The 11,092-nt window shown below is 37.1% G+C and overlaps 3 protein-coding genes across 6 annotated transcripts; 1 reads left to right on the top strand and 2 right to left on the bottom strand.

The window, feature by feature from the left end:
* Nucleotides 1-561: 561 nt before the first annotated feature.
* Nucleotides 562-5,534, top strand: LOC107496286 (pathogenesis-related homeodomain protein). The gene is made up of 12 exons (XM_016117508.3): nt 562-840; nt 1,104-1,185; nt 1,701-2,254; nt 2,478-2,643; nt 2,799-2,922; nt 3,020-3,132; nt 3,264-3,602; nt 3,943-4,176; nt 4,280-4,369; nt 4,641-4,691; nt 4,813-5,013; nt 5,115-5,534. Exons 3-12 carry the CDS (start codon nt 1,722-1,724, stop codon nt 5,379-5,381), a joined length of 2,118 nt encoding a protein of 705 aa, XP_015972994.1. The 5' UTR covers nt 562-840; nt 1,104-1,185; nt 1,701-1,721; the 3' UTR covers nt 5,382-5,534.
* A 199-nt stretch (nt 5,535-5,733) lies between these two features.
* LOC107496293 (tRNA-specific adenosine deaminase TAD2) lies at nt 5,734-7,512 on the bottom strand. Of its 4 annotated transcripts, none has more exons than XM_021143752.2 (7): nt 7,059-7,512; nt 6,888-6,954; nt 6,627-6,786; nt 6,456-6,552; nt 6,263-6,363; nt 6,103-6,170; nt 5,734-6,028 (listed from the first exon to the last, which is right to left on the bottom strand). In XM_021143752.2, exons 1-6 carry the CDS (start codon nt 7,148-7,150, stop codon nt 6,103-6,105), a joined length of 585 nt encoding a protein of 194 aa, XP_020999411.1. In that variant the 5' UTR covers nt 7,151-7,512; the 3' UTR covers nt 5,734-6,028. The 4 variants fall into 4 exon arrangements, with proteins under 4 accessions (XP_020999411.1, XP_015973007.1, XP_052108326.1 ...); XM_016117521.3 differs by having other exon boundaries at nt 5,734-6,018; XM_052252366.1 differs by having other exon boundaries at nt 5,734-6,014.
* Nucleotides 7,513-8,516: 1,004 nt separating this feature from the next.
* On the bottom strand, nt 8,517-10,912 carry LOC107458035 (uncharacterized). The gene is made up of 2 exons (XM_016076229.1): nt 9,919-10,912; nt 8,517-9,736 (listed from the first exon to the last, which is right to left on the bottom strand). The coding sequence occupies exons 1-2, from the start codon at nt 10,910-10,912 to the stop codon at nt 8,517-8,519; spliced, it is 2,214 nt and encodes a 737-aa protein (XP_015931715.1).
* Nucleotides 10,913-11,092: the final 180 nt, after the last annotated feature.

Raw genomic sequence — 11,092 nt, 5'->3', positions numbered from 1 at the left:
CTAATGCAAAATTACAAATACTTTTATTTGGATTTAACAAACATAAAATCAAAGGTAAAATATATTTTTTGTCTCTAAAGTTTGGTAAAAGTTTTAAAAATACTTTTAAGTTTTATTTTGTTTTAATTTTGTCTTAAAAGTTTTCGATTTGCATCGAACATATCCTCGACGGCTAAATTTTCAAAAAATTTAAGACCAATCTAACAATAATGTATGAAAATTATGTTTGATTTGTTTGTGTTGAAGAGTTGTTCTTATGAAATTGTTGTTAAATTGGTCTTAAATTTTTTAAAAAATTTGTCCTCAGGATATATTTGATGCAAATTGAAAACTTTTGAGACAAAACTGAAATAAAATAAAACCTAAGAGTATTTTTGAATCTTTTATCAAATCTCAAGTACAAAAATATACTTTAAAAAAACTTTCAATTTTGGGGATATCTATTCGAAGATCACAAGATGACCAATTTTTTTTTTATTTTAAAAAAAAACTCTCCCTTTCTCAAAATAACTAACCAGATATATCTTCTTCAAAGAAGAATGCTGCAATGCATCTATGTTTCTGCTTCCTAAATTGCAATGCAAGTTTGAGAGACACATCAAAAGTCCAACACACACATTCAAGATACAAATCACCACATTCATTCATATTCATATATACCTAGACTTTCAGCAAGGAATCTGATTTCCCCAAAGAGCAAAACTGTTTTTTCTTTTCTTTTCTTTGTTGTGCCACAAAACACAAACTACTCAGTTAAAAAGACCAAAACCAAAAGAGAAAAAACAAAGACGACGACTTCATAGCATAGCATAGCAACGTCGACAACAACAACAACAACAGGTAAAGCCTATTCCGGCGACTGGTCCACACATCAACATTGGGATTCTGAGTCCCAATTTCAAATTCAAATCAATCACAAAACTTTCACTTGATGATGCAGTTTTAGCACATTCCTTAATTCATTCGTGCCCATGTTGTGTTGCGTGTGTGACAGCTTAAGAGCTATATAAAGTTCTAATCTTTCACCATATTAATCTTCCATTACATGTTGGTTTTCGTTAATTTGCCTCAAAACTCATGTGGGTTTCTTTTCTTTGCAATAGGAACTTATTTGGGTCTTAACATCTGGATTCAAGTCAAGGCCTTTTTCAGCTATTTGTCGCAGTGATCACTTTGGGGTATTTGGTATGTTCCTTTTCTGATCACAAAAATGGCTCTTTCGAAGATTGAATCATGGTTCGAAGAAGAGATTGACGAGACTAATGATTTGCTTATTTTGCAGTGTCTTATAATATAGTCTTTACTCTTTAAATTGATCAGGGTCTTAAGCATCATACAAATTCAACTTCCCTTCTTTACTGAATTCATCAATTCTTGATTCAGTATTCTACTTGGTCTTGTAATGTTCCACCAGCTCCAGATTCATCTTTTGCTGAAATCTTTGGAACCATTTTTCGTCTGGCTTTTTGGTTAACTATTCACTGTTCAATGCTGATTCGATCTCATATGCATTGTTTTTGTCCCTGTGCAATAAGGGTTCTTGTGTTGTGTGATTATGTTTTTCCAATGGCTCTGCTTTTCCGAGTGCAGTTTCTGTTAATCAATGCCCTTCTTCGTACAAAATTTGTGCTGAATGATTTGATCTAGATTATCAACTACAAGTAATTTTGATGTAATTCTTCCCAATTTTCACCTTTCAGGATTGGTAGCAATACATTAAGATGAGGGATGGCAAGAAGTCAAATAATAGAGGGTTGCAAAAGTCCATTCATCCAAAGGCAAAAACTGAGTCAAAGCTAAATTCATCCTTGAGAGTCAAATCAAAAAGCACAAAGTGCCAAGGGAAGAAGCATAAGCTGAAACCAAAATCTCACACGCAAAGAAATGCATCTAACATGTCAAGGAAGAGAGCTACTGACCCTTCCATCAAAGGGCCTAACAAGGAGCCTTCAAAAAAGAAATTGATTATTAGGTTTAGTTTGCATGAAACTGATGATAAATCTTCAAAGAAGTTGTCCTCAAAGCTAAAGGGTGAAAAGGTTTCTTTTAGGTCTAAAAAAGAGGGTAAAGATGTTGATGGCAAGGTAAAGCTTCAAAACAGAAAGAGAAAGAGAAAAAAGAAAAGGCAGAGGAATAATGCAGATATCGATGATGCTTCTCGCCTCAAGAGCAGAACAAGATATCTATTAATCAAAATGAAGCTAGAGCAGAACCTTATTGATGCTTACTCTGGAGAAGGTTGGAAAGGCCAGAGGTACTATAAACCTTTTATAGTCCTTTCTTTTTCTTTTTTTTTTTGGTAAGAAAATATTTATACTTACCCTTTTCTTGGTTATGTAAGTAGTTGTTACCCTTTTGTTCATTGATTTTAATTATTGGTTATAAGTAGCTGTTACCCTTTTGCAGTAAGGCATGGTGATAAATTAACTATTAGCTACCTTACCCTGATGTAAATTTTATGGAAATGCCAATTGCAGTCGAGAAAAGATTAGGCCAGAAAAGGAGCTACAAAGAGCTCGAAAGCAGATTTTAAAATGTAAACTTAGTATTCGTGATGCTATTCACCAATTGGATTCTCTTAGTTCGTTGAATAGCAGCAAAGATTCTGTCATTGTTCCAGATGGATCTAACTGCCATGAACATGTGAGCAAACAAAAACTGTAAAAGATTCAATTTGTAATGTTCAAGCATTTTGCGTTCATTCCTAGACTCATGAGCATGTTTATCACCCTATATTTGTGTGGAAGTTTTGCAATTTTAAATCCATGTAGTCATTAACATATTTTATCTACATCTAGAAATACTGTCAGAAGTGCAACTTGAGAGAAGCTCTTCGAGATAAGGATATTATACGATGTGATGGTACATGCAATCGCACTTTTCACAAAAAATGTCTTGATCCTGCCTTAGACACTGAAAATAGTGAGTTTGCACCTATGTTTATGAAATTGTTTTGTATGTTGTAGCCTCCAGTGTGCTGACTTCCTTGGATAATTAATAGTTTAATTATATATTATAGTTCCTCCTGGAGAACATGGCTGGCTTTGCAAGTTTTGTGGATGTAAGATGGAAATACTGGGGGCAATGAATGCTCATCTTGGAACTCACTTCTCCTTACACAGTACTTGGCAGGTTTGTCTTGACTTTCTCATCAATATGTTATCACTTGCAGTTTATTTTCAAAAGTGCTCACTCTACTTAGAGGATTGAATTCTGTATAATCTACTGGTTCAACTAACAATGCTTTTATTTAATAAACTTAGGATGTATTCAAAGAAGAGGCTGCTAAACCTGATGGTGATACTGCATTACTGAACCCTGAGGAAGAATGGCCATCAGATGATTCTGAAGACGATGATTATGATCCGGAGAGGAGAGAGGTCTGCCATAACATCAACACAGAAGGAAGCAATGATGATGCATCTAATAATTTAAGCAGTTCTACCAGTTTATGTTCTTCGGATGGTGAATGTTCTCTAGTAGATGAAGGTTTCAACCATGAATATTCATCTCTTGATGGATGCATAGATTCTAATGAATCTGAGGAAAATGTCTGTGGCCCCAGGCAGCGAAAAACAGTTGATTACAAGCAACTTTATGATGTAAGGAAAATTTTTCATTAATGAAAGTAAAATTGTAGTCCTGAATGTTTAAAGTTACAACCTTTGTGCTAGCACGGAAGTTACAGATTACTGGCTTTAATGTAGTTTAGAATTTAATGTTTTAAATGTGTTCCTCTTTTTATTGGCATGTAGGGTTGCTGATTCACATTACAAAATTATGCCAATTTACGAACTGGTGGCAAATAATGTTTGTTTTATTTGGACAAATTTTGTGATTGGAATATTACTAAGAATTAGAGCTTTTATTTTATTTTATTGCTATCCTTATTTGAAGGATGACTTAAATTATGCAAAGTTACATTTGAGTACAATATTTCAGGAAATGTTTGGGAAGGATGCTGCTGCATGTGAACAAGTGAGCGAAGATGAAGACTGGGGTCCTACTAAAAGAAAGCGACGAGACAAGGAGTCTGATGCTGTTGATACTCTCATGACTTTGCATGAATGCCAGAATAGAATTCACAATAGTGAGAACATCAACATGGAACGAGAAGGTTCTCCGAGCAAACAAATCAAGAGGTCTTGTTTTCGGATTCCTCGTGAAGCAGTTGAGGTACTATTGGTAACCCTTGTAATTTTCTTTATGTTCACTATATATATATCGAGTTGCTTATGCACTGATTTATGTTGCTTTCATTTCTTATGAAATGAACCAGAAGCTTCGCCAAGTCTTTGCAGAGAATGAACTTCCTCCAAGATCCACGAAGTTGGCTCTCTCGAAAGAGTTGGGACTTGATATTGAGAAGGTTATGACTTACTGTATTAAAGAGTATCTTATTTTTATCTGCATCTGAACAGCTTAACTTTCTCTCTATAGTTGCATTTAATCTTCTTTCATGTGTAGCTGCTCTTTTAGCATGTTTGGTTTAACTTTTGAAACCTCATCCACAGTTTGTACAAAAGCTACAAGAAACAATCCTTTTTCTCAAACCATAGTTTGAATCTTCCACAAGAAAAACAAATGTTGCTATTTATCGGTTCAAGCTTTCAGATACTGATTTGTTTCAGCAAATACAGGTTAGCAAATGGTTCAAAAATGCACGTTACTCAGCACTCAAAAGCAGAAAGGTAAACTGCTTTATTTTGCTAGCCTTTTTCCAATTTCTCTGCATTTTTCTAGGCAATTTCTTGTACCGCTGCATTGATCAAGCTTTTGCAACAAACTCTAATATGAGTGGCTTTTGTTCAGCAACACACTGAGGGAGCTGATCTGCCTCAGACTTCTGGTTCAAAGGATAACAGGTTACAAGACTCGGAGAGAGCTGAGGTTTCGAAACCAAAAGCATCAGAAAATATTATTAATCATTCTCTGAAGAATGGTAAGGCTGTCAGTGGTAGAAAGAAAAGACGATCAGAAGTATCTCCAACCCAGCGAGAAAAGGGCGATAAGGTGCATTTCTGTCTTCAATTTTTTATGTATTGTGTGTTTGACAGTAAACACTGCTATTTAAACGATATGAAGGCAAATAGCATTTTACTTTTTTTCTTCAGGAGTTGGAGGAGCTCAGTGATGATGTATGCTTGATGAAACTGTTGAAAAATAAAAAGAAGAGGTTGAACTCTGCATTTGAAGGGCACTCACATACAGCAGAGTTGGAATTTGAAAAACTGAGCAAAGTGAAGGCTAAATTGGATAATTTGAGGCAAAAATTAACTGCAATTCTAAATTACAGGGCAAATGCTTCTAATGCATCCCATTCTAATGAACCATCAATTATGTATGTGCCCACTGCTGTGTTAAGGGAAAAGGTTGCATAGTACTTTTTTTGGTTTCTCTTTTAATTTTTTTGTTTACATCAACACAGCAGGGTAAGAAATTGTACTACATGTTCATTGTTAATCCAATTTTCATGCCTCACCTTTTATGTTTAGAGGAAGCAATTGTTTTGAAGTTTAATAATAATCAAATTATTTATAAATGCGGCATAATTGTATTTCTATAAGTGTGGTTCTCCATATCGGCTACCTTCATCTTAAACTTGTACAATTAAATTTCATCACAAACTAATTGTTTTATGTAGTAATTTTTATTCATTCTTGCATCAATATGTTAAGAGAATCAAAACTCCAAAAGGTAAGAAAACTTTGTGATCAACAATAACTTAGCCACTTTGGTACCCAGAAAATCTGTAATTACATCATTCATTTCAATATATAGCAGTGATAAGGGTCATTTATCAAGATAAAATCAGATGAAATCTTTCCTTTTTTTTTTTCAAAATCAAGTATTCTATAATCATACATCAATGACAAACTAAAACAAAGCCTTTCTCATTGAATTGAATGGATGAACAGCATTATATTCCAAATCCCTCACATTCTTCTAATTGGTCAGCCTTAAGCATTCTTCTTGTGCTGGACATTGAAAGACAGCTTCAACCATATCAGCAACTAACTGGACAGAAATAAAACAATAGAAGAAACTAGTATAAAGCACAATATTAGTGACATGAAAAAAAAAATAATAATGAAAACCAACCTATTGATGTACAAGTTCAAGTTCATTCTTGTCAGAAGCTACTGCTACAGGCCTATGGGGCTTCGGAGCTGAGAATAACATTAAGAAAAGTTATAAAAATATAAAATAACTGACAAAAAAAAGCGTTCGAAATACATAGTCAAACTTAGAAAAAACCAACCATTTGGATTTCCCTGTTCATAGAATGTTCGCAGGAGAAGCACCGCTTCTGATGCCATTATACCTCCAGTACATTTAAACCCTTTTCCCAGTGGAACTTCACTATTGATCAGAAAAAAGGGGAATCTAATATAAATGATGAGTTGCAGTTCAACACAACAAAAATGAAAAGAATTGATTTTGGGAAAGCATACTTGTTGGGTGAGTCAGTGCTATTTTGATGCAATGACAATATTGATCCACAACCTCCAAATTTATCATTTGAGCACCCATAAAACACTTCCTTTATACCTGAATACAACTCACCAAGTTCATACAAATGGGTGAGGAAACAGTTAAGGGAACATACCTACCTACCTACCTACCTAAAATGGACAAAGCAGAAGCACACATTATGCATGGTTCACAGGTAACATAAAGGGTGCAGTTTGAGAACTTTTCAGCAACCTCAGACATTGATAATCCATTTTTCTGCCACTGCTCTAAAAGCACGTCCACTGCTTCCATTTCTGCATGTCTAGTAGCCTGTGAAAAAAAAGAAAAAGATCATTAACAAATAATCCACAGTTCCAAACAACAAAAACTAGATGAGAAAAGAAAAGAGGTAATGTAATGGATGAAATTACATTTCTAGTCTCAGTGGTTCGGTTCCTGCCGGAGGATATAACCTTCCCGTCATGAACAATCACACAGCTGCCACGACATAATGTATTCAATTGCAAGTTGTTCACAGGTTCAGTGTTTGGTATCGTAATTTCAAAATTCAAATTTTATGGAAATGGAAGTAGATGACTTACCCAACGGGTACTTCAAGGGCATCCATAGCTAAGTTTGCCTGATCTATTGCAAGCTTCATCAATCTAACGGTCTCCGAACACGAATCATTCATCTTCTGCTGGTGGCGGTGGCTGCTACGACCAACACCAGGGGGTTCTGTCGGTGGAGTTTGTAAAGAGAACACTTTTTGGGTCAACTGGCCCACGGCCCAATAAACAAAGAATGGGTCAAACCCATTTTAATCCTCCTTCAGTTTCTCTCTCTCGATCAAGCCTTCAACTTCCACAGTGCAGCGACGGGTTTCAAGTTTCAAAAGGGCGTTACACGGTGAGGTGCGGGAACAGCAACTTCTTTGCATGGGGAGGCAACATTGAAGTGTCGAATTTTGGGTGTTTTTAGCCATGGAATGGAACGCAGTTGCAGCAGGCAGTGTTGGGGAAGAAGTATCTCCAATTCCGGGTCGGGTTGGGTTATGGGAGTGTTTGGTCTGGGTCTTTTGGGCACCGGACAATGACAAAAAAAAGGGCGTTACAGGGGGAAAGTATTGGTTATGTTTTTCGGGTTGCCTTGGTCCGGGTGGTGTTGACCCGACTCGGGACCGTAAAAAGGAAAAAAAAAAACACTTCATAATCTCAACTAGTTTTATCCCCCGTGCCAAGCACGGGTATTAAAATAATAATTGTAAATAAATATTATTCAATAGGAAAACGAATAAAATTATTTAAAAATAAACAATGCTTGCGGCCAGTCGTGTTTATGATTGGCAGCATCAAGTAATTATCAATGATGATTTAATGTCGGTAAATTAGTGCGAGATTTTATCGAATGACTCATCGTTATCTACAGATTACATGATGGGAAAAAATAAACAAAATTGTTAGCCCTCTAGAATTTTCCTTTAAAAATAATTGTTTGTATAGAGATGTATTATATAAAAAATAATATTTATATATAGTTAACTAACAGAAAAATGTCCTTCATTTATACTTTAAGAGCTAGAAGACTGCGTACCGAAAAGATTACTGAAGGAGCACATGAGAGGTAAACTGATCAAGGGAAAATGTTAGGTAGTATCCCGGTAAAAATTTTTCTGTAGACTACATTAATAGTATGATCTGAAACTTTGCCGTTAGAGTCAACAGATAAAATCTTTAGTCCAGAATGCATGCTGACCCGAGAAAGCGCAACATAAAGCTGACCATGAGTAAAAACAGGCCTCGGAAGATAGACGCCAACTGTTGACAACGTTTGACCTTGAGACTTGTTTATGGTCATCGCAAAGCACAGAGCAACCGGAAATTGGCGTCGAGTAAACCTTATTGGTAATGTATCATTATTGGGTGACATGTTCATCCTGGGAATAAATACAGACGCATTCAATGATATGGTCACCAAGACGTTTAACCTGCATGCGCGTACCATTGCATAGTCCTTTTGATTGGTCAACATTGCGAAGAAGCATGACAGGAACACCGATTTTAAGAACTAACCGGTGTTGGGGAATCCCTGAACAATTTAGCATTCAATGACTCGGTGCTCATTGTATATAATTCAGATTCCAGGTGACCATCTTCACTAATTAGGGTATCAGAGCTCAAGTATACCCTCTTGTTGCCAGGGATCAAAGACATCACATGATTGTTTACTTCAGTTACGACATCAAGTGTTGGTGCTAATATACTCCTACCCTTAAAATAATCCACGCTAGAAGAATAGAGTAAGATGTCAGGATAAACGAACAACACCAAATCATGCAGACAAGCAGACTCAACATTAAGCAGCAAGTTGTCAGGTATTCTAATTACTGATTCGCCATCGGTATTGTCTCCAATTAACCCGTCACCAACATGAAGCAACCATGTAGCAAATTCCTTCAATTGTACACCGTGTATATCTCGTGAACCACGGGAAAGTCTCATGTTTTCAGTTAACTGCAACACTTGGCAAGATTGCCACAGGTTTGAAGCATTAATACACGAATGAACGATCTCTTCCCGGGAACCACGAGGAATCACAGGCAAAATTTGACGGAAATCACCTCCTAGAACAACAATTTTCCCACCAAATGGAGCATGAGGATTATATCCACGATCAAATCGAAGAACATCCTTAAGACATTTGTCCAGCGCTTCGAAGCAAAATTTATTTAACATAGGTGCTTCGTCCCATATAACTAATTTTGCAGATGAAATAAAACGCGCGAGGGGTGTGCCTTGCCTGATATTACAAATAGAGTCTTGGTTAACACTGAGCGGAACCTTAAAGCATGAATGAGCAGTTCGTCTATTAGGCAACAACAAAGCTGCAATGCCACTAGATGCAATATTGAGGACAATATCACCCGTAGACCTTATCGAAGCAGACAGTGCATTCCATAGAAAGGTCTTACCAGTTCCACCATAACCACACACAAAGAAGAAACCACCAGTGTCATGACGAACTGCAGTTGCTATTGTGTCAAACGCTACACACTGGTCCCGATTCAACCGGGAAATCAAATCCACGGCGATACTCGCCAATTCTGTCCTGTCGAAATTAAGCTCGTCGAAAAAAATTGTGTCAGAAGGTTCAGGTAAACCAGCATAATCAGGAAACGGCATGTCAGGAAATTCATTCAGGCTCCGACCATTTGGCTGTAAGAGTTTCTCAATTTTGGCAAGCGTGATGGACTTAATCTCACAAACAGAACGCTGGAAACCTAAAAGCAAAAAAATGCAACGTAGTTACGTAAGAAACAAACTTGATTCGATGACGAAGGGAAAATAAAATAAATGCATAACAAACTGCAAGAGGTGGAGACGACCGGAAGTTTTTGAACGTAGTGGTATGAATTTATAGCGAAACAGTTACTGGATAGTAAAAGCAATACGGAACATTTACCTAAGTTATGTCTTCCAGAAAGAAGCGAGTTGTCCACGCAATGTTGCCAACATTTCTCCCACACCATGTCAGGACGCACAATGTTGTTCGACATCAAAAGCATTGCAAACAACCTCCTGATATAATTCGGCGATGCCCACGCACTGGCTTCATTAAGTGCATCAATAAATTCCCTATCATCCTGCAATAACCCTAGGGCATAACAGGCCTCTTTGAATGTATCGTACACAATTCCACCAACCGAATGGACATCAGCAAATGTCTGGCACCCTTTTTGATAATTCAATAACAAACGAAGGAAGTACTCCTCTCCATGCGAGTGAGGAATATGTGTGAGTCGACCTATCACGTTCCCTTGCTTCCGTGGCCTCCACATATACCCCCGCTTGTCCCAAACAAAAAGTGATGGCATCTCCGCGTAAGTAAGCGTACGGGCCAGATCAAAATTCTTGTTAGCCTTAAACCAACCAATAAACATACTGTCCTTTGAGACCGCAGCGTCGATAACATTCTCAATAAGCTGGTAATCTTCGTACAGAACATTTTGTTCATTTGGAAGATGGAAAGGTAGGCGGATGACGTTAGGCTCTTTGTACTGAATCTCAAAGCCGAATAGCCGCCAGGATGCCTCACATGCAGATATATACCGACAATCATAGTAGTTCTGTATTTCATCAACAGTGACATCAGAACCAGCTGAATCATGTGATCGAAAGAATGAAGCTGTGACACAATCATTATCTTTGTGGACATACTTGAACAAATACTTAATTGTAGACGTCTGGCAAGTATACTCAACATTTATGTGGCAGCCATACTTAAGGAGCCATGTTGCATTGTATGGGACAACAAACCTATTGTCGAGATTAACATTCCTCTTGGTTGTTGAACGACCATTATCCGACCGTTTATACCTGGGAAAACCTGCACTGTCTATGGATGTTTTTTCACGGAAAGGCACTGGATAAAACTTGGAACACCTCCCATTAACCATACACGGGCTACTCATGTTCAAAACCCCACATGGTCCGTGAATCATGAATTTCTGGACTAAGCTGTACAGCTTAGGTTGTGTGTGTTCGTCGGGGATCTCAGCCGATATATGATGGTCAATATCCACAGATGATCGAGGCTTCTCGGCTGGTTGAACAAACAATAAAATATGACAATGGGG

The sequence above is a fragment of the Arachis duranensis genome, chromosome 1 (assembly GCF_000817695.3).
Source record: "Arachis duranensis cultivar V14167 chromosome 1, aradu.V14167.gnm2.J7QH, whole genome shotgun sequence".
Taxonomy (NCBI): domain Eukaryota; kingdom Viridiplantae; phylum Streptophyta; class Magnoliopsida; order Fabales; family Fabaceae; genus Arachis; species Arachis duranensis.
The sequence above is the reverse complement of the archived record's forward strand: the minus strand, read 5'-3'. Positions and strand labels throughout refer to the sequence as shown.